Consider the following 19362-nt stretch of genomic DNA (forward strand, 5'->3'; position numbering starts at 1 on the left):
AGCAGGGCTGAGCCTTTCCCGAGAGAAAGACACTGAATTCCACCTGTGGACAAAGAGCTTCGTCCCGTGTCTGGAGTCCCAGCCTGCCCGAAGGCTTCAGACTTGTGTAGCCAGCTAACCTCAACTGAATAAGTCAATCCCATGTAATAAATCCCTTATTTACACACACAAACAGGTGTGTATAACAAGTGTACATACATATATATGTGGTAGGGCGATTTTATATATACACATACATGTATGTACATGACTCATACTAGTTCTGCTTTTCTGGTGGAATTCTAACACTCAGTTTACTTTGTTTATGAGAGCTGACAATCTGAGGGGAATGTACTATAAGTTAATTAATTACAGAAACAACACTGTTGGAAACTACTTGAGTTAAAAGGGAAGCTGTGTGTGTTGCTTCTCTGAGGCACACTACACACTATGAAATGGCTCCATTCTTACAAGTGCAGAAGCTTTGGCTTCTAATCTGATCCTACACATCTTCAATGCGGGGGTCTTAATCTGAGGTCTAAGACCCCTTGAAACTGTGTGTAAAGATTTTCCTCAGGTGAGCCTGTATCTTTCACCAGATTCTCAAAGAAATCCATTTCTCCTCACGCTTATTTGAAAGATTATTATATTATTTACACTCAGTTCCCCAAGGACTGCTTGTTCACACACTATGAATGGGTAGTTGACTCCCCAGCTGCTTGCCTTGTTCCGAAATTAGTGCTGACATTTTACAGACATTTTTCAAGGTGGGGAGAACCACTTGCGACTAGTAGGGGAAATTCAGTTTAAGTCTTTCCTTGATAAAAGTCTGTAAGCACATGGTGAGATAATCCACCTAAGAACTCTACCCATTAAATGTGAGAGTCCAGAAAAAAGGAGTGACTTCCGGGGAAGATGGCGGAAGAGTAAGACGCGGAGATCACCTTCCTCCCCACAGATACACCAGAAATACAGCTACACGTGGAACAACTCCTACAGAACACCTACTGAAAGCTGGCAGAAGACCTCAGACCTCCCAAAAGGCAAGAAACTCCCCACATACCTGGGTAGGGCAAAGCGGAGAGATTCCCGCACAGAGGATCGGTGCCGACCGGCACTCACCAGCCCGAGAGGCTTGTCTGCTCGCCCGCCGGGGCGGGCGGGGCTGGGAGCTGAGGCTCGGGCTTCAGTCAGAGCGCAGGGAGAGGACTGGGGCTGGCGGCGTGAACACAGCCTGAAGGGGTTAGTGCACCACGGCTGGCCGGGAGGGAGGCCGGGAAGAGGTCTGGACCCGCCGAAGAGGCAAGAGACTTTTTCTTCCCTCTTTGTTTCCTGGTGCGAGAGGAGAGGGGATTAAGAGCGCTGCTTAAAGGAGCTCCAGAGACGGGCACGAGCCGCGGCTAAAAGCGCGGACCCCAGAGACGGGCGTGGGACGCCGGGGCTGCTGCTGCCGCCGCCAAGAGGCCTGTGTGCGAGCGCAGGTCACTGTCCACGCCCCCCTTCCGAGGAGCCTTCCCCGGGAGAGCGCACGGCACGCCTCGGGCTGGTGCAACGTCATGCCGGTCTCTGCCGCTGCAGGCTCGCCCCGCACTCTGTGCCCCTCCCTCCCCCCCGCCCTGAGTGAGCCAGAGTCCCCGAAGCGGCTGCTCCTTTAACCCTGTCCTGTCCGAGCGAAGAAAAGACGCCCTCCGGTGACCTACACGCAGAGGCGGGGCCAAATCCAAAGCTGAGACCCGGGAGCTGTGAGAACAAAGAAGAGAAAGGGAAATCTCTCTCAGCAGCCTCAGAAGCAGTGGATTAAAGCTCCACAATCAACTTGATGTACCCTGCATCTGTGGAATACATGAATAGACAACAAATCATCCCAAATTGAGGAGCCAGGAGTCAGTGCTGTGCCTCTGAGGTGGGAGAGCCAACTTCAGGACACTGGTCCACAAGAGACCTCCCAGCTCCACATAATATCAAACGGCGAAAATCTTCCAGAGATCTCCATCTCAACACCAGCACCCAGCTTCACTCAACGACCAGCAAGCTACAGTGCTGGACACCCTATGCCAAACAACTAGCAAGACAGGAACACAACGCCACCCATTAGCAAAGAGGCTGCCTAAAATCATAAAAAATCCAGACACCCCAAAACACACCACCAGACGTGGACCTGCCCACCAGAAAGACAAGATCCAGCCTCATCCACCAGAACACAGGCACTAGTCCCCTCCACTAGGAAGCCTACACAACCCACTGAACCAACCTTAGCCACTGGGAACAGACACCAAAAACAATGGGAACTACGAACCTGCAGCCTGCAAAAAGGAGACCCCAAACACAGTAAGATAAGCAAAATGAGAAGACAGAAAAACACACAGCAGGTGAAGGAGCAAGATAAAAACCCACCAGACCTAACAAATGAAGAGGAAATAGGCAGTCTACCTGAAAAATAATTCAGAATAATGATAGTAAAGATGATCCAAAATCTTGGAAACAGAATAGACAAAATGCAAGAAACAGTTAACAAGGACCTAGAAGAACTAAAGATGAATCAAGCAATGATTAGAAACACAATAAATGAAATTAAAAATACTCTAGATGGGAACAATAGCAGAATAACTGAGGCAGAAGAACGGATAAGTGACGTGGAAGATAAAATAGTGGAAATAACTACTGCAGAGCAGAAGAAAGAAAAAAGAATGAAAAGAACTGAGGACAGTCTCAGAGACCTCTGGGACAGCATTAAACGTACCAACATTCGAATTATAGGGGTTCCAAAAGAATAAGAGAAAAAGAAAGGGACTGAGAAAATATTTGAAGAGATGATGGTTGAAAACTTCCCTAATATGGGAAAGGAAATAGTTAATCAAGTCCAGGAGGCACAGAGAGTCCCATACAGGATAAATCCAAGGAGAAATACGCCAAGACACATATTAATCAAATTGTCAAAAATTAAACACAAAGAAAAATATTAAAAGCAGCAAGGGAAAAACAACAAATAACACACAAGGGAATCCCCATAAGGTTAACAGCTGATCTTTCAGCAGAAACTCTGTGAGCCAGAAAGGACTGGCAGGACATATTTAAAGTGATGAAGGAGAAGAACCTGCAACCAAGATTACTCTACCCAGCAAGGATCTCATTCAGATTTGATGGAGAAATTAAAACGTTTACAGACAAGCAAAAGCTGAGAGAGTTCAGCACCACCAAATCAGCTTTACAACAAATGCTAAAGGAACTTCTCTAGGCAAGAAACACAACAGAAGGAAAAGACCTACAATAACGAACCCAAAACAATTAAGAAAATGGGAATAGGAACATACATATCGATAATTACCTTAAATGTAAATGGACTAAATGCTCCCACCAAAAGACACAGATTAGCTGAATGGATACAAAAACAAGACCCATATATATGTTGTCTACAAGAGACCCACTTCAGACCTAGAGACACATATAGACTGAACGTAAGGGGATGGAAAAAGATATTCCATGCAAATGGAAGTCAAAAGAAAGCTGGAGTAGCAATTCTTATATCAGACAAAATAGACTTTAAAATAAAGACTACTAGAAGAGACAAAGAAGGACACTACATAATGATCAAGGGATCAATCCAAGAAGAAGATATAACAATTGTAAATATTTATGCACCCAACATAGGAGCACCTCAATACATGAGGCAAATACTAACAGCCATAAAAGGGGAAATCGACAGTAACACATTCATAGTAGGGGACTTTAACACCCCACTTTCACCAATGGACAGATCATCCAAAATGAAAATAAATAAGGAAACACAAGCTTTAAATGATACATTAAACAAGATGGACTTAACTGATATTTATAGGACATTCCATCCAAAAACAACAGAATACACATTTTTCTCAAGTGCTCATGGAACATTCTCCAGGATAGATCATATCTTGGGTCACAAATCAAGCCTTGGTAAATTTGAGAAAATTGAAATTGTATCAAGTATCTTTTCCGACCACAACACTATGAGACTAGATATCAATTACAGGAAAAGATCTGTAAAAAATACAAACACATAGGGCTTCCCTGGTGGCGCAGTGGTTGAGAGTCCGCCTGCTGATGCAGGGGACACGGGTTCGTGCCCCGGTCTGGGAAGATCCCACATGCCGCAGAGCGGCTAGGCCCGTGAGCCATGGCTGCTGAGCCTGCGCGTCCGGAGCCTGTGCTCTGCAAGGGGAGAGGCCACAACAGTGAGAGGCCCGCCTACCGCAAAAAAAAAAAAAAAAAAAAAAAAATACAAACACATGGAGGCTAACCAATACACTACTTAATAACGAAATGATCACTGAAGAAATCAGAGGAAATAAAAAAAATACCTAGAAACAAAGGACAATGTAGACACAACGACCCAAAACCTATGGGATGCAGCAAAAGCAGTTCTAAGAGGGAAGTTTATAGCAATACAATCCCACCTTAAGAAACAGGAAACATCTCGAATAAACAACCTAACCTTGCACCTAAAGCAATTAGAGAAAGAAGAACAAAAACACCCCAAAGTTAGCAGAAGGAAAGAAATCATAAAAATCAGATCAGAAATAAATGAAAAAGAAATGAAGGAAACAATAGCAAAGCTCAATAAAACTAAAAACTGGTTCTTTGAGAAGATAAACAAAATTGATAAACCATTAGCCAGACTCATCAAGAAAAAAAGGGAGAAGACTCACATCAATAGAATTAGAAATGAAAAAGGAGAAGTAACAACTGACACTGCAGAAATACAAAAGATCATGAGAGATTGCTACAAGCAACTCTATGCCAATAAAATGGACAACCTGGTAGAAGTGGACAAATTCTTAGAAATGCACAACCTGCCAAGACTGAATCAGGAAGAAATAGAAAATATGAACAGACCAATCACAAGCACTGAAATTGAAATTGTGATAAAAAAATCTTCCAACAAACAAAAGCCCAGGACCAGATGGCTTCACAGGCGAATTCTATCAAACATTTAGAGAAGAGCTAACACCTATCCTTCTCAAACTCTTCCAAAATATAGCAGAGGGAGGAAAACTCCCAAACTCATTCTATGAAGCCACCATCACCTTGATAACAAAACCAGACAAGGATGTCACAAAGAAAGAAAACTACAGGCCAATATCACTGATGAACATAGATGCAAAAATCCTCAACAAAATACTAGCAAACAGAATCCAATAGCACATTAAAAGGATCATACACCATGATCAAGTGGGGTTTATTTCAGGAATGCAAGGATTCTTCAATATATGCAAATTAATCAACGTGATACACCATATTAACAAATTGAAAGAGAAAACCCATATGATCATCTCAATAGATGCAGAGAAAGCTTTCGACAAAATTCAACAGCCATTTATGATAAAAACCCTGCAGAAAGTAGGCATAGAGGGAACTTTCCTCAACATAATAAAGGCCATATATGACAAACCCACAGCCAACATCATCCTCAATCATGAAAAACTGAAAGCATTTCCACTAAGATCAGGAACAAGATAAGGTTGCCCACTCTCACCACTATTATTCAACATAGTTTTGGAAGTTTTAGCCACAGCAATCAGAGAAGAAAAGGAAATAAAAGGAATCCAAATGGGAAAAGAAGTAAAGCTGTCAGTGTTTGCAGATGACACGATACTCTACATAGAGAATCCTAAAGATGCTATCAGAAAACTACTAGAGCTAATCAATGAATTTGGTAAAGTAGCAGGATACAAAATTAATGCACAGAAATCTCTGGCATTCCTCTACACTAATGATGAAAAATCTGAAAGTGAAATTAAGAAAACACTCCCATTTACCATTGCAACAAAAAGAATAAAATATCTAGGAATAAACCTACCTAAGGAGACAAAAGACCTGTATGCAGAAAATTATAAGACACTGATGAAAGAAATTAAAGATGATACAAATAGATGGAGAGATATACCGTGTTCTTGGATTGGAAGAATCAACATTGTGAAAATGACTCTAGTACCCAAAGCAATCTACAGATTCAATGCAATCCCTATCAAACTACCACTGGCATTTTTCACAGAACTAGAGCAAAAAATTTCACAATTTGTATGGAAACACAAAAGACCCAAAATAGCCAAAGCAATCTTGAGAAAGAACGACGGAGCTGGAGGAATCAGGCTCCCTGACTTCAGACTATACTACAAAGCTACAGTAATCAAGACAGTATGGTACTGGCACAAAAACAGAAAGATAGATCGATGGAACAGGATAGAAAGCCCAGAGATAAACCCACGCACATATGGTCACCTTATCTTTGATAAAGGAGGCAGGAATGTACAGTGGAGAAAGGACAGCCTCTTCAATAGTGGTGCTGGGAAAACTGGACAGGGACATGTAAAAGTATGAGATTAGATCACTCCCTAACACCATACACAAAAATAAGCTCAAAATGGATTAAAGACCTAAATGTAAGGCCAGAAACTATCAAACTCTTAGAGGAAAACATAGGTAGAACACTCTATGACATACATCACAGAAAGATCCTTTTTGACCCACCTCCTAGAGAAATGGAAATAAAGACAAAAATAAACACATGGGACCTAATGAAACTTAAAAGCTTTTGCACAGCAAAGGAAACCATAAACAAGACGAAAAGACAACCCTCAGAATGGGAGAAAATATTTGCCAATGAAGCAACTGACAAAGGATTAATCTCCAAAATTTATAAGCAGCTCATGCAGCTCAATAACAAAAAAGCAAACAACCGAATCCAAAAATGGGCAGAAGACCTAAACAGACATTTCTCCACAGAAGATATGCAGACTGCCAACAAACACATGAAAGAATGCTCAACATCTTTAATCATTAGAGAAATGCAAATCAAAACTACAATGAGATATCATCTCACACCAGTCAGAATGGCCATCATCAAAAAATCTAGAAACAGTAAGTGCTGGAGAGCGTGTGGAAAAAAGGGAACACTCTTGCATTGCTGGTGGGAATGTGAATTGGTACAGCCACTATGGAGAACAGTATGGAGGTTCCTTAAAAAACTACAAATAGAACTACCATATGACCCAGCAATCTCACTACTGGGCATATACCCCGAGAAAACCATAATTCAAAAAGAGTCATGTACCATAATGTTCACTGCAGCCCTATTTACAATAGCCTGGAGATGGAAACAACCTAAGTGTCCATCATCAGATGAATGGATAAAGAAGATATGGCACATATATACAATGGAATATTACTCAGCCATAAAAAGAAATGAAATTGAGCTATTTGTCATGAGGTGGATAGACCTAAAGTCTGTCATACAGAGTGAAGTAAGTCAGAAAGAGAAAGACAAATACCATGTGCTAACACATATATATGGAATTTAAGGGAAAAAAAAGTCATGAAGAACCTAGGGGTAAGACAGGAATAAAGACACAGACCTACTAGAGAATGGACTTGAGTATATGGGGAGGAGGAAGGGTAAGCTGTGACAAAGCGAGAGAGTGGCATGGACATATATACACTACCAAACGTAAGGTAGATAGCTAGTGGGAAGCAGCCGCATAGCACAGGGAGATCAGCTCGGTGCTTTGTGACCGCCTGGAGGGGTGGGATAGGGAGGGTGGGAGGGAGACGCAAGAGGGAGGGGATATGGGAACATATGTATAACTGATTCATTTTGTTATAAAGCAGAAACTAACACACCATTATTAAGCAATTATACTCCAATAAAGATGTAAAAACAAAAAGTGAGTGTCCAAACAGTCAAAAAATTCAGCGATGTAGAAAACACAATTTAAGTCATCTTAGTTCATACTGAGTGAGACTTTAACAAAATTAAATGATCAATTGAAGAATCTCAAAATAATTATATTGCTAAATATTAACTTCTGTGGTGCGAAGAGAGATTTGTACTTTATACCTAAAAATCAGTAAGAATAACCGGTCTAAATTCACGTTAAACACCCACATTAGGTCATCCAACAAATTAAAAGATTTCAACCCGTAATATGTAAGAACTTTTTTTTTTGCCTTTTTTTTTTTTTTTTTGGCTGTGTTGGGTCTTTGTTGCTGTGCGCGGGCTTTCTCTAGTTGCGGCAAGTGGGGGCTACTCTTTGTTGCGTTGCATGGGCTTCTCATTGCAGTGGCTTCTCCTGCTGCAGAGCACGGGCTCTAGGTGCACTGGCTTCAGTATTTGTGGCACACGGGCTTCAGCAGTTGTGGCTCATAGGCTCTAGAGTGCGGGCTCAGTAGTTGTGGCGCACAGCCTTAGTTGCTCTGCGGCATGTAGGATCTTCCAGGATCAGGGCTCGAACCTGTGTCCGTTGCATTGGCAGCCGGGTTCTTCACCACTGTGCCACCAGGGAAGCCCGCCTTATCTAACTTCTTAGCAGTGTCCCACGTAGCTGGACATAATGCCATCCCCTGGCTTTCTTTCCCAATTTACCAGGCCTTTTGATCTGCTTCTACTCTTCCACAGAAGTTCTAATTGTTTTTTTAAGGTTTTTTTGGCTGCACTGTGTGGCTTGTGGGACCTTAGTTCCCCGACCAGGGATTGAACCTGGGCCCACGGCAGTGGAAGTGCTGGGTCGTAACCACTGGACCACCAGGGAATTCCCCAAGTTCTAACTGTTAAATCCAACTGTCTCTCGACATCTTTACTTGGTAAGTCACTGGAATCTCAAATTCTTCATGTCCAAGATGGAAGGCTTGATTTCCCTCCCTAACCTGGTTCCCTTTTATTCCTTCTCGTGCTTAGAAAACTGCCTCTCCTCCACCCGGCAGCTCACACCCTCCTTCTCCTTCACGCCCTACATCCCATCAGGGCTTCCTCTTGGCTGTATCCCCAATCTTTGCACCTCATGTCCTCACACTGCCTTCCCCCGCAGCGGGGGCCACCCTGACCACCACGAGTCACTGTCTCCTAACTGATCGCTCCGCTTCCCACCCAGAAACCAGAGTAACACCTCAAAGCCCTAAATGAGATTACGTCTCTCCTTTGCGTAAACCTCCCAATGGCCTCCTGCCTCACCTGAGAATGAAATCCCAACATCTCACCTGGACGAGGCCCTGACTGCTCTTCCTGCACCCACAGAGGTCTTCAAGTTGCTGCAACTCATCAAACTCTCCTTCTTTACGTACGAGTTTATCACGGTGTCCTGTATCCTGTTAGGTCTCTGAAGGCAGGACGCTTAAGATGTACACACAGCATCTAACACTGTCCTGGACCCGAAAAATGTCTGCTGGATGAACAAGTCACTGCCTGAGCATCTTTACCTTAATGTTCCACCTGTTAATTTTTCTGTCTATATGTATTTAGAAGTGTCAGTTTATTTTGGTTTCCCTGGTTAAAAAAAAAAAAGACACATTTGAATGCATTCTCTCTTCAGGTAATTAATGCCAGACTCACTGCCTAAGCTCATGACATGGGGCATTTAGCTGCTGCTTCAACCACCTTTTTTGTTACTAGGTCTTATATTGCCATTCCTCAAGCCTCTTCTTAATATGTATACATAATAGACCTGCAGTGCATATGGAGGGTGAGTTTATCACTATTTCTTTTCTTAGAACACTTACTGAAACTGTTTTCTATGAGCCAAGACAACACATGAATAAAACGTTTAAATAGGAATTCTGTCTTTAAAATGTTTAAAGATGGCTGTCTCCTCTCAAGATCAGCCTAGTTAATACAAACATGAAATTGAATTAAATATTTCAGTTATTTCTTCATTTAATTTCTCTATATTTAGTATCTTTTTATTTAATCCCTCTGCACAGAGATGTGTGAAATGAATCTGTACTTACTTTTATTTAAAAAACAATTCTTTTTGAAAATTTTATTATTAAAATAATAATTTGTCCTTGTTGAAACTTATCTACAAAAAATATTAGGCTAAAAATCCTTAGAGAGCAGCATTAGACTAGAGGTTCTTTTGTGGTTCTGATTCTGCTACAATTTTGGACAAGTCTTAACTTCTGTGAGCAGTTTTCTGTAAAAAAGAAAAGGAAGGGAAAAAGAGGAAAGGGAAGGAGGGAAAAAGGAAAAGAAACTGGGCTGAATGATCTCTGAAGTCCCTTTCCACTCAAAATTTTTTTGGTTCTGTTAAGAAAGAATTTGCCTTTAAACTACAGAGGTCTGCAAAGCAGAATGGTAATAATAGCTGCCATTTCTTAGGGGCTTGCGTACGATGCACTACATGAAAAGCTTTACATCTCATTTAACAGAGGCATGAGTTTGTGATTATTATTCTCCCAATTTATAGGTAAGAAAACAAATTTAAGCTGAAGAACTCAGTCACGCAGTTTTGTTTGCTTTTTAACAGACATGATCTTCAATTTCCAAAAAAAAAAAAAATGCTGAGTAGATGGGAAAGATCTATGAACTCAGAAAATGCAAATCAAAATGGCACTTCTTTAAACAGAACTTTTGGCAAAGTCTGCTGCTTGGGCGACCTGTGGCCTGTGCTACGTGCCACTGCCTGCAGGACAAAGTAAACATGTTTATCCCAACCTGTCAGAATCAAGATCTGTAATGTCTTCTCTTCCGAAGGCAGGATTTCAGAACCAGACTAAGGAATCACACGTGTATCCACTCTCTAAATTCAAGCGCAAACCTGAGGTACCTCAAAGAAAGAACAGATAAAGCCAACATAATAAAAGGATAATCCGAAAACTAATCTTTAGGCAGGCATAAATGACATCTGAATTAGGAGAATATTTCCTGCATGTTATCCTATATTTAATATTAACACCAGGATAATCAACTAGAATTAAATATACTGCGGAAACAATGTACCAAAATCACATTTTTAAAAGGGAAGTGCGAGTTCAACTCAATCATACCCTCAGGAAAATTAAAGTAAAAAGTTAATGAGTTTTACACCAAGAATTGTCCTTTTTATAAACTGTTTGCTAAATTTTGCTGGAGTCTTTTTATTATACACAGTCTGAACTTTTTCAATTGGTATCAAATACGTTTCCTTTTTTTGACTGGTCAAGGGTCACCTTGGCGAAGCCAGCTTCGGAGCTAAGATGAAATCAACTCCAACGGTAAATCCCTCCATTATGAGTTAAGAGAAGGCCATGAGCAGTTTAAAAAACAAAAATATTTCTGAAGCACTTATACCTCAAACAGTTGGCCTCAGAAATGGCATCTGATACACTTGATCTTTGTATTTTGTATTTTAAACACCAATATCAAGTGACTGTAACGGAGAAACCACACAGCAAGCTAGAATTCGAAATAACCTAATGAGAAATGATATCTTTCATCACTACACGTAATCTGCCTTAACTACACAGAAAGGGGAGATTTTGCCTCACTTCTCTCTGTTATCTTTCTATGGGAGCACATGCTCTCTGATGTTGAGAAACATACCTCCGACTAGTAAAGTATTCTTTGATACCACATTAGATAAGATACCCTAGGAAACTGTAACGTGTTTCCTTAAATTGCTCCGTGATGTAAAATACCACATAAAGAGCACTTAGCAGAGTGTCTTAGCATTTAGTAAGTGCTGAGTAAATCAGGTATCACTGATATATCATCATCAGTCAGGACACAGAAGAATTACTAAAACGGTGGCCTAAAAAAGTGAATCTACCTCCCCCCAAATTCTAATAATTGTTTAAAAGGCTGGATTATATCTGTGATAGTTTTAGGGATACATATTAAGGTACTATACTGAAATTCATGGTTGACAGTTTGAGAAGTCTGTATTATTTTAACTATACCCAAACCAAAGCTCAACTGACAGAAAAATTACATGAAAATCCTCAAAGTAGGAAAAATATTTTCTATAGTAATATAAGGTTCTATTTTTTTCAATGGGAAAAGTAATGATAAAGAAAGAACCCATTTCTGTATAACAAATATAAACTTGCCCAGCTACCTGCCAGGTATAAAAAAAAAAAATAGCACAAGGAACAGAGATAAATATAAATAGACTGAGCCTAAAGAACAAGATTTCATAGAAAGTATTTTATCATCAGAACAGGATGGTTTCCTATGTTTAAGATCTATTTATTGTGTTATTTTTACAAGTAGCAAAGTCCCTCCATTTCCCCCAGTTTTATACATGAATATAAAAAGCCACTGACTTCCACGCTGCCCCCTCCCCCTCCCCTGCTGACTGGGTTAATAGGAGCTTGTGGACTATGTACGGCCTCCAGAAGCAGCAGTGGTTTCCTGTGTGACTTGGCCTTGAACTCTAGCATGCTAATCAGTCATCCTCTTGCTGATTCCTTTTCTGTCAAAGGAAACCAAGATGCATTAAAACAGCACATTCTAATTGGGATATTTGTTCAGCCAAGATCGCTTTTTCTGTCAGCAAGTATAATTTTCTAGAGGCCCTTAGCAAAAGATGTGGTTGAAAATTACCATGGAAAAAAAACATGCCTTATGTAGTTCATTAAAGTAGTTTATCACTTTGGCTCCTGGGCACATTATCCTCAAGATATTTGAACACTTTCTTCTCTTTCTTATTTATGTACAAATATTCCCACCCAGAAATACACACAAATACAAATACTCACCTTCCCCCTGGAGAAACCTGATCTGCTCTCAGCCCTATAACAGTATACAGTTGACCCTTGAACAACATGGGTTTGAACTTCACAGGCCACTTACATGTGGATTTTCTTCAGTAGCAAATACTACGGTACTGAGGACCCACCGCCAGTTGAACCCGTGGATGCAGAACCGTGGATACGAAGGGCTCATTATAAAGTATATGTGGATTTTCCCCTGGTTGTTTAAGGGTCAACTATACATACTTTCTTCAAGATTACGAGTATTATGAAAATTACTCAAAGCATACACATAAAAAACACTTTCTGTCATTCTAATCAATAAATTAAATCTTTCAGCTTACTTGACATATGTCATTATAAAATGACCTCACTTAGTAATTCTGGCCCATTAATTCCCAATCATCAAATAAAAGTCTACGTGGTGTATGACTAAAATGAAATATTAAAGAGTCAACTTGAAAGCAGAGCTGGCCAGCCTACTAAGGACACATAAACCTTTACCAGTTTAAGAAAATCGATGAGTTTGTGAGCGTCCTCCCCGGTGGAGAGGTCCACAAAGTCCTTGGGCAGCCGGCAGCTCAGGTAGGGACTCGGCTGAACCGTGACCTCGCTGTTGGTGCAACGGAAGGCCGGAGCATCCTTTACAAAGGAAAAGAAAAAGGAAAGTCGGTGAGAAAGTCCTTTTTTAAGTCTACTCTTCAAACTGAAAAAGATACTGGCGTAGCAATTCCAACTCCATGTCCTCTTCTGTACTACGTAGGGAAGAAAATCAGATACTGAAGCAAAAGAAGGCACCAAGGTTTTTAAAATACTTCCACATGTTCACAAGAAAATACACATCTGAGGTATCTGAAGACAGAGTCCCCGCGGGGGGCTAGGTGGTCCCTGGGTGCTGGGCCTGCAGCCACCATGGCCATGAAGGGCTGCGGGTCACTCCAGGCCTGAGGCTGCCTCAAGTGGTCCCACAGAGGCCAGCATGCTTTATAAACATTGTCGCTTTCCACAGGTGCACTGCTGGAAATACGCCTTAGAGAACAGAGTCAACAGTAAGGGCAAATGAATGCTCCGAACCCCTAACGCTGCTGTGCTTTTCTCACGGCATTTTACAGACTTATTTGTAGATTTCTCTCAGCACCTATGTAAAACTTAAAATTCAAGGATCATATTTAACAAGTCTTCACATTCTTTATTGTACATGCTTTGAGTCTTGCACAGAGTATTCACATGTTGCCTGGTGCTGAAAAGGATTTCAGAGTCAGAGGCCTTGTGTTTGGGCTTCATGGGTGGCAGAGACCTAGGTGAGGGATGGATGGTCCCCAGCACGTGGAGACAGGCCAGGAACTTGGATGCAACAGGACCACGGAGCCCTAGAAAGCAGGCCATACCTTATGACAGACAGACCAGCCATCTGACAAGTACTCATGAAACACCAACTGTCTGCTGGACCTTGTTCTAGGGATGGGAGAAAAACTGGAAAACAAGATGGTAGACAGCCACCAAACAAGCAAATAATAAATTAACAAGCTTGTTCCAGAGAGTAAAAAGTGTTATAAAAACAAAAGATCAGGGCACTATGGTAAGAGGAGAACCATATAGACTCCTCTTTAGAGGGGGGCCAGGTGGGACCTTGCTCAGGAGGCGACGTCTGGACTGAGAACTGAGAAGTAGGATGAAAGCAGCCTCGTGAGGTCTGGGAGTGAACACGACTTTGGAGGCAGTGGAAACGACCAGTGCAAAGACCTGAAGGCCAGGCAGGCTTTGTGGCTTTGAGGAACAAAAGGAAGGCAGATCTCTTTGCGGTGGAGGACAGACGGGAGGTGAGGCTGGGGAAAGGCAGGGGCCAGTTCCTGTTGCCCCTCTGTCATCCCCAACCTCCAGTATGAGGTTGTTTACATTAAGAAGAAAGAAAGGGAGGGAGGGAGGGAAGGAAGAATGAATGAGTTTGGATCATACAGTGAACCTTGTGCAAACTGTTTCTATCCAATAACTCTGTCCCTCAATTTTTTTTTTTTTTTTTTTTTTTTTGCGGTACGCGGGCCTCTCACTGTTCTGGCCTCTCCCGTTGCAGAGCACAGGCTCTGGACGCACAGGCTCAGCAGCCATGGCTCACGGGCCCAGCCGCTCCCTGGCATGTGGGCTCTTCCCGGACCGGGGCACGAACCCGTGTCCCCTGCATTGGCAGGCGGACTCTCAACCACTGCGCCACCAGGGAAGCCCTGTCCCTCATATTTAAAAATAACCTGTGCCAAATCTTCTTCCTTGACACTCAGATTTAATGGCCCACAACTCTTAAGATGCCAGCAGGAATAAGATCCCTTCATTCCCACAGACACATGGAGAACAGAGACCCCATCAATGGGCTCGGAAACCTACAGCCCGAGGCAGGAGGCAGGCAAGGCCCATACAGCAGGGCAAGCGCCTTGATGTGGAAAACAGGGACCACATTCAGATCTAGAAAAACAAGGCCCAGGATGGCCCGGGACAGAGTAAGGATGAAAAGGACTATTTCAGAGACCGACAGAAGGAAAGATGTTCACACGGAGGGCAAGGCAGCAGCAGGAGAAGCAGGAAGAAAGCCGGGAGGCGAACAGGCGCCACGGAAACCAGGGGAAAGGGTGTGACAGGAACAAGAGGTAACAGCTCAGACGCGGCCCAGCGTTAAGAGCAGGGCCGTGCACTGCTCACTGGAATTCCTGACATGTTGGTGGAGCCCTTACCACAAGCAGTTTCTTTGGAACCAGGGGCGGGGGGTGGGGGGGAGGGAAGGGGGGGGAGTCGGGGGAGGCCCGGCGGCAAGGGGGGTGGGGAGCGGTGGCCAGAGGACTAACGAGTGGCCCAACAGCAGGAGAGGAACTCGCAGGACCCCACTGCCAAAATAATGTGTGCACGCACATGTGTATATACACACAAAATGCCCAGAAAACCTTAACAGAGGTGGTAAGAATGGCCATTTCTAGGTAGTAGGATTTCAAGTCTCGCCTCTTTCTAATTCTCTCTCTGTGTGTTTTTAAACAACCGTGTGAAACTAAGACTATTTTGTAAAAGACAGAAAACACTCACGAGAGTACGAAATGAAGAGCTCCGGGGACAGAACTGTAGATGCAGAGCGCTCTCATTTACTTTAGAAAGCCTCGTGTGTATGTGTGCAGGCAGGCTACACACCAGAATATTAACAGTGGTTCTCGAGGAGGTGGCATTATGGGTGACTTTAGAATTTCCTTTAAAAATGAGCAGGCCTTACGGGGCTGAGGGAGGTCTTGCTTTCTAGGACAGGAGGCGTCGGAACACGGTTACCTGCTTACAGAGAAAGGAAGAGACTGGAAAAAGGAAAGAAGACAGATGGTAGCCCCAGGACCCTGGAGAGACACAGGGGCAGAGACGAGACTCGGGAGGAAGGATGCAGGTAAGTCGGTAGGTTTGACGACAGTTAAACAGAGTGAGTTCTCACCGATGGATTCTCTTTTCCTAAGAGGGAAGACATGAAAGCAGCTGCTGAGGAGGACAGGAGTGATGGACGGAAGCTCAGAGGAGCGTGGAGTGGGTGGAACGGCCACCGTGGACAGCAGGAGGGGACGTTGGCAAGGGCAACAGAGCCTGCGGTCAGAGCCCATGGGAAGCCAGGGGTGGTGACTGGGACAAGCCCCCTCCCCACCCCGTCTGCGCATCTGGGCAACATCCCTCTAACCGTGCGTGGCAGCCCGGGGCTGGGACCAGAATAAACAGATGCGTGACCTGACCCATGGTCCGGATTCTCAGGTGGGCAGGACAGAAGAGCCAAGAAAAAGAAAAATAACCAGAAAAGAAACTATCAGATGATCATCTTCACTTTAGACAAAGTGAAGTGAAGAAATCAAAGCGCACACCCTTTCTCTAATACAACTATTTTGTGAAAGACAGAAAACGTTCACGAGAGAGTACGAAACGAAGAACTCAGCAAAGTAGCTATGAGTAAATCTGTGTCAGTGCCTGGAGAACCAGCAAGCAAGCAATTCCTCAGTGGACAGGTTTCCTGGGGATGTTTCTGATCATCTTACCTGCTCCAGGGCTTCTTCACTAAAATCACCCTTTAAGTTTCTTCCAGATAACAGTTCGTCCCAAGTAAACAGCAGGGCATCTGTGACTTCACCAAATGGATTAAAATCAATCAGCCACACCTTCCCCTGCAGTACAGAAAGAAAGATCAATAAGTATAAAATAAAACAAAGTCTGTAATCTGGCTTATCAGAAAGATCATCTTATTCTACCCAAAAGGTCATCTTACAAATCATATCACTTCTTTCAAAAGACAGTTTCCTCCAGGCCCCATCTGAGAAGGGGACGCCTGTCTAAGTGGTGCAGGCACAGTGCCAAAGGGGAGGCCGCCCATAAAGGCGGAGGAGAGACCCTGAAAAGAAAGCCCAACGAAGACATATATGTAGACTTCTGCCTCCAATCACACGAGGATTTTATGTCAAACACCCAAGCAGGGAAAGGAAAATCTCACAAAATGGTTCCACCGAAGTAGCATGACTGTAATGCTCTCAAGGGTGACTTCAACGATCTTTCATGAAGTGGCCAGCAGTTCTCAGCACTATCTCTGAGCCCTGAGAGGTTTCTGCAAAGGCTTGTTTTTTTTAAACACACGAAAGGCATAAGAAAATGCTCAGCTGTCTTTCATTTCAATGTAATAACTGTTTTCTCTGCATGATAGAGCTTGATGGCACATGAAAGGGAGATGAAGAAATCAACCTTTAAAAGAAACAGCCATCTTCTCCTACTCTGAGAGTAGCAATGGCCAAAGTGATAGGTTCCAGCCTCAGGGAAAGGACACCTCTGACCCAGTCAGACAGAGTCTGCACCTTGGTATAAAGTGGCAGAGCGCCGACGTAAAGGAGCTGGAGACTCTGTGAAATCCTGCCGGGAGATTAAAGTCAACACATTTCATCACGGAGATGTCATGTGACATTTTACTAGATAAATGTTTCGTTGAAACTTTTATCTTTGCTCCTTTTGATTTTTCTCACTGAGACATTTATTTAATCGTACTGTTTTGTTGTTGGTAGTTTTTTTCTGTAAATATGTAGCAATCGTGTCTTGATCAGCCATGCATGTGTAAAATTAAAAAGGAACTGGACTGCTAAGCCAGCATTACTAATATCTAGCACTGTTTCTCATCCGTGTTAAAGGAAAAGTTTAAGAAAGATGAAACATCTTCCTAGGCCTGGCTGCAAACTAGAAACCTCTAATAAGAGGCAAAGAACTACTATAGGAAGTTTCTACCATATACCATTGGCTAAGTTTCCTGGTTTCTACAATCCCCAGGAGAAACCCTGCAATTCCTTCTTGCCACTTGACTTGTATCCTCACTTCAATTTGGTGCCCACTCGTACCTTCTCTGACTACATGAAATAATGTCAGCTATCAGTCAACTCCTTGGTATGATTTCAGCTTTGCTTTTTCAGCGATTACTCAGATGTCTCTGACATACTGTATGTTATTTTAACAAAATGAGTACTTTCGAAAATTCAAACCCTTTCGACTTGAGATTTTATAACCAGTAAAACTATCTCCTTATTAAAAGAAAGAAAAAAAACCTTTCACACCTGTTAGCATCAGAATATATAGCTCTATAAACTAAAAATATGCCACATCGTAAAAAACAAATAAAATCACCACTGTTAGGACAGATAGCTAGCAGAATTTGTTGTGTAGTTCAGAAGCCATCCTCTAGTTTAAAGAAAAATACGCCAGCTGTAATCAGGCATAAAACTATCAAGATAAGGATTTCAAACCTGTAACATGTTTTTCATGTCACACCTCAGGAACAAGACATCCTGAGAAATTCTGCTTTTAGGCAACCCCTCAGACAAGAGTGGTCACACCGACCTTCCTAATATCAACCAACTGACCACCGCCCCCATCCACCCAACTAAATCTCTATGCACCAAACACCGTGCCAGGCATGAGGGCATAAAGATCAGTAACACAGAGTCTACTCCTTGAAAGAGTTCAGTCCAGACCAGGACATGCACACATGTGCACACACCAGTATACGGATTGTTCACCATAGCACAGTGTGTAAAAGACAAGAAACAAGCTAAGCATTCATCCATAGGGAAGTGACTCATCAAACTAGATAGTACATCCACATAATGAAATACTATGCCTTGTAAGAAAATGGAAAGCTCTCCAAGATACACTGTTTTTAAAAAGTATAAAAAGCAAGGTGCAAGTGTATATCATATGCTAACTCTTGTGTAAGAAAGATGGAAAAAAAATAAGTATCTTGCTTGTTTTTGCATCAAGAAATACTGGAAGGATACATAAGGAGCTAACACCATAGGAGTGCAGTGGAGCAAGGTTAAGAATCAGACCTTCTATGTATATTTTCACACTAATGACATTAACAAGCTTAATCTAACAAATATCTAAAGAATACTCAGCACATGAGAAATTGTACTTTCTTTCTCAATCACTCGTAAGACAGAAATAAAAAAGTGATGAGGCTGCAGATCCATTCTCAACAATATCAAAGATACAAGATGATATTCATCCCCAAGAGCAATGAAGTTAATAACAGGACAATAACCATACCAAAAAAAAATACATAGGGGGACCCGAATCATTTTTCAAGTACCTAAAGTAGTTATTCTAAATTCTAGTTGTGCATTATCATCACTTAAGAAGTTTTTTTTTCTTTAAAAATAAACTTTTATTTTAGAACAGTTTTAGATTTATAGAGTTATTGCAAATATAGTACAGACAGTTTTAATGTACCACTGCCCAGTTTTTAAATTTAGTTCTTGTTTGTTGTTGTTGAGTTTTAAGAGTTATTTGTGTAATTTTAGATAGAAGTTCTTTATCAGAAATGTGTATTGCACATATTTTCTCCCAGTTCTTGGTTTGTCTTTTATTTTCCTT

The 19362-nt window shown here is 42.2% G+C and overlaps 1 protein-coding gene across 1 annotated transcript in view; it reads right to left on the reverse strand.

The window, feature by feature from the left end:
- Positions 1-11932: 11932 nt before the first annotated feature.
- Positions 11933-19362, reverse strand: part of CDC123 (cell division cycle 123) — a 60837-nt gene continuing 53407 nt past the window's right edge. Inside the window, exons 11-13 of the mRNA XM_081230114.1 lie at positions 16497-16622; positions 12964-13101; positions 11933-12179 (exon numbers count right to left, since the gene is read on the reverse strand). Coding sequence (XP_081086240.1) covers positions 12153-12179; positions 12964-13101; positions 16497-16622 — 291 coding nt within the window. The 3' untranslated portion in view covers positions 11933-12152. The remainder of the gene's footprint in view (positions 12180-12963; positions 13102-16496; positions 16623-19362) is intronic.

Source organism: Mesoplodon bidens, assembly GCF_964165515.1.
Source record: "Mesoplodon bidens genome assembly, chromosome: 3".
NCBI lineage: Eukaryota > Metazoa > Chordata > Mammalia > Artiodactyla > Ziphiidae > Mesoplodon > Mesoplodon bidens.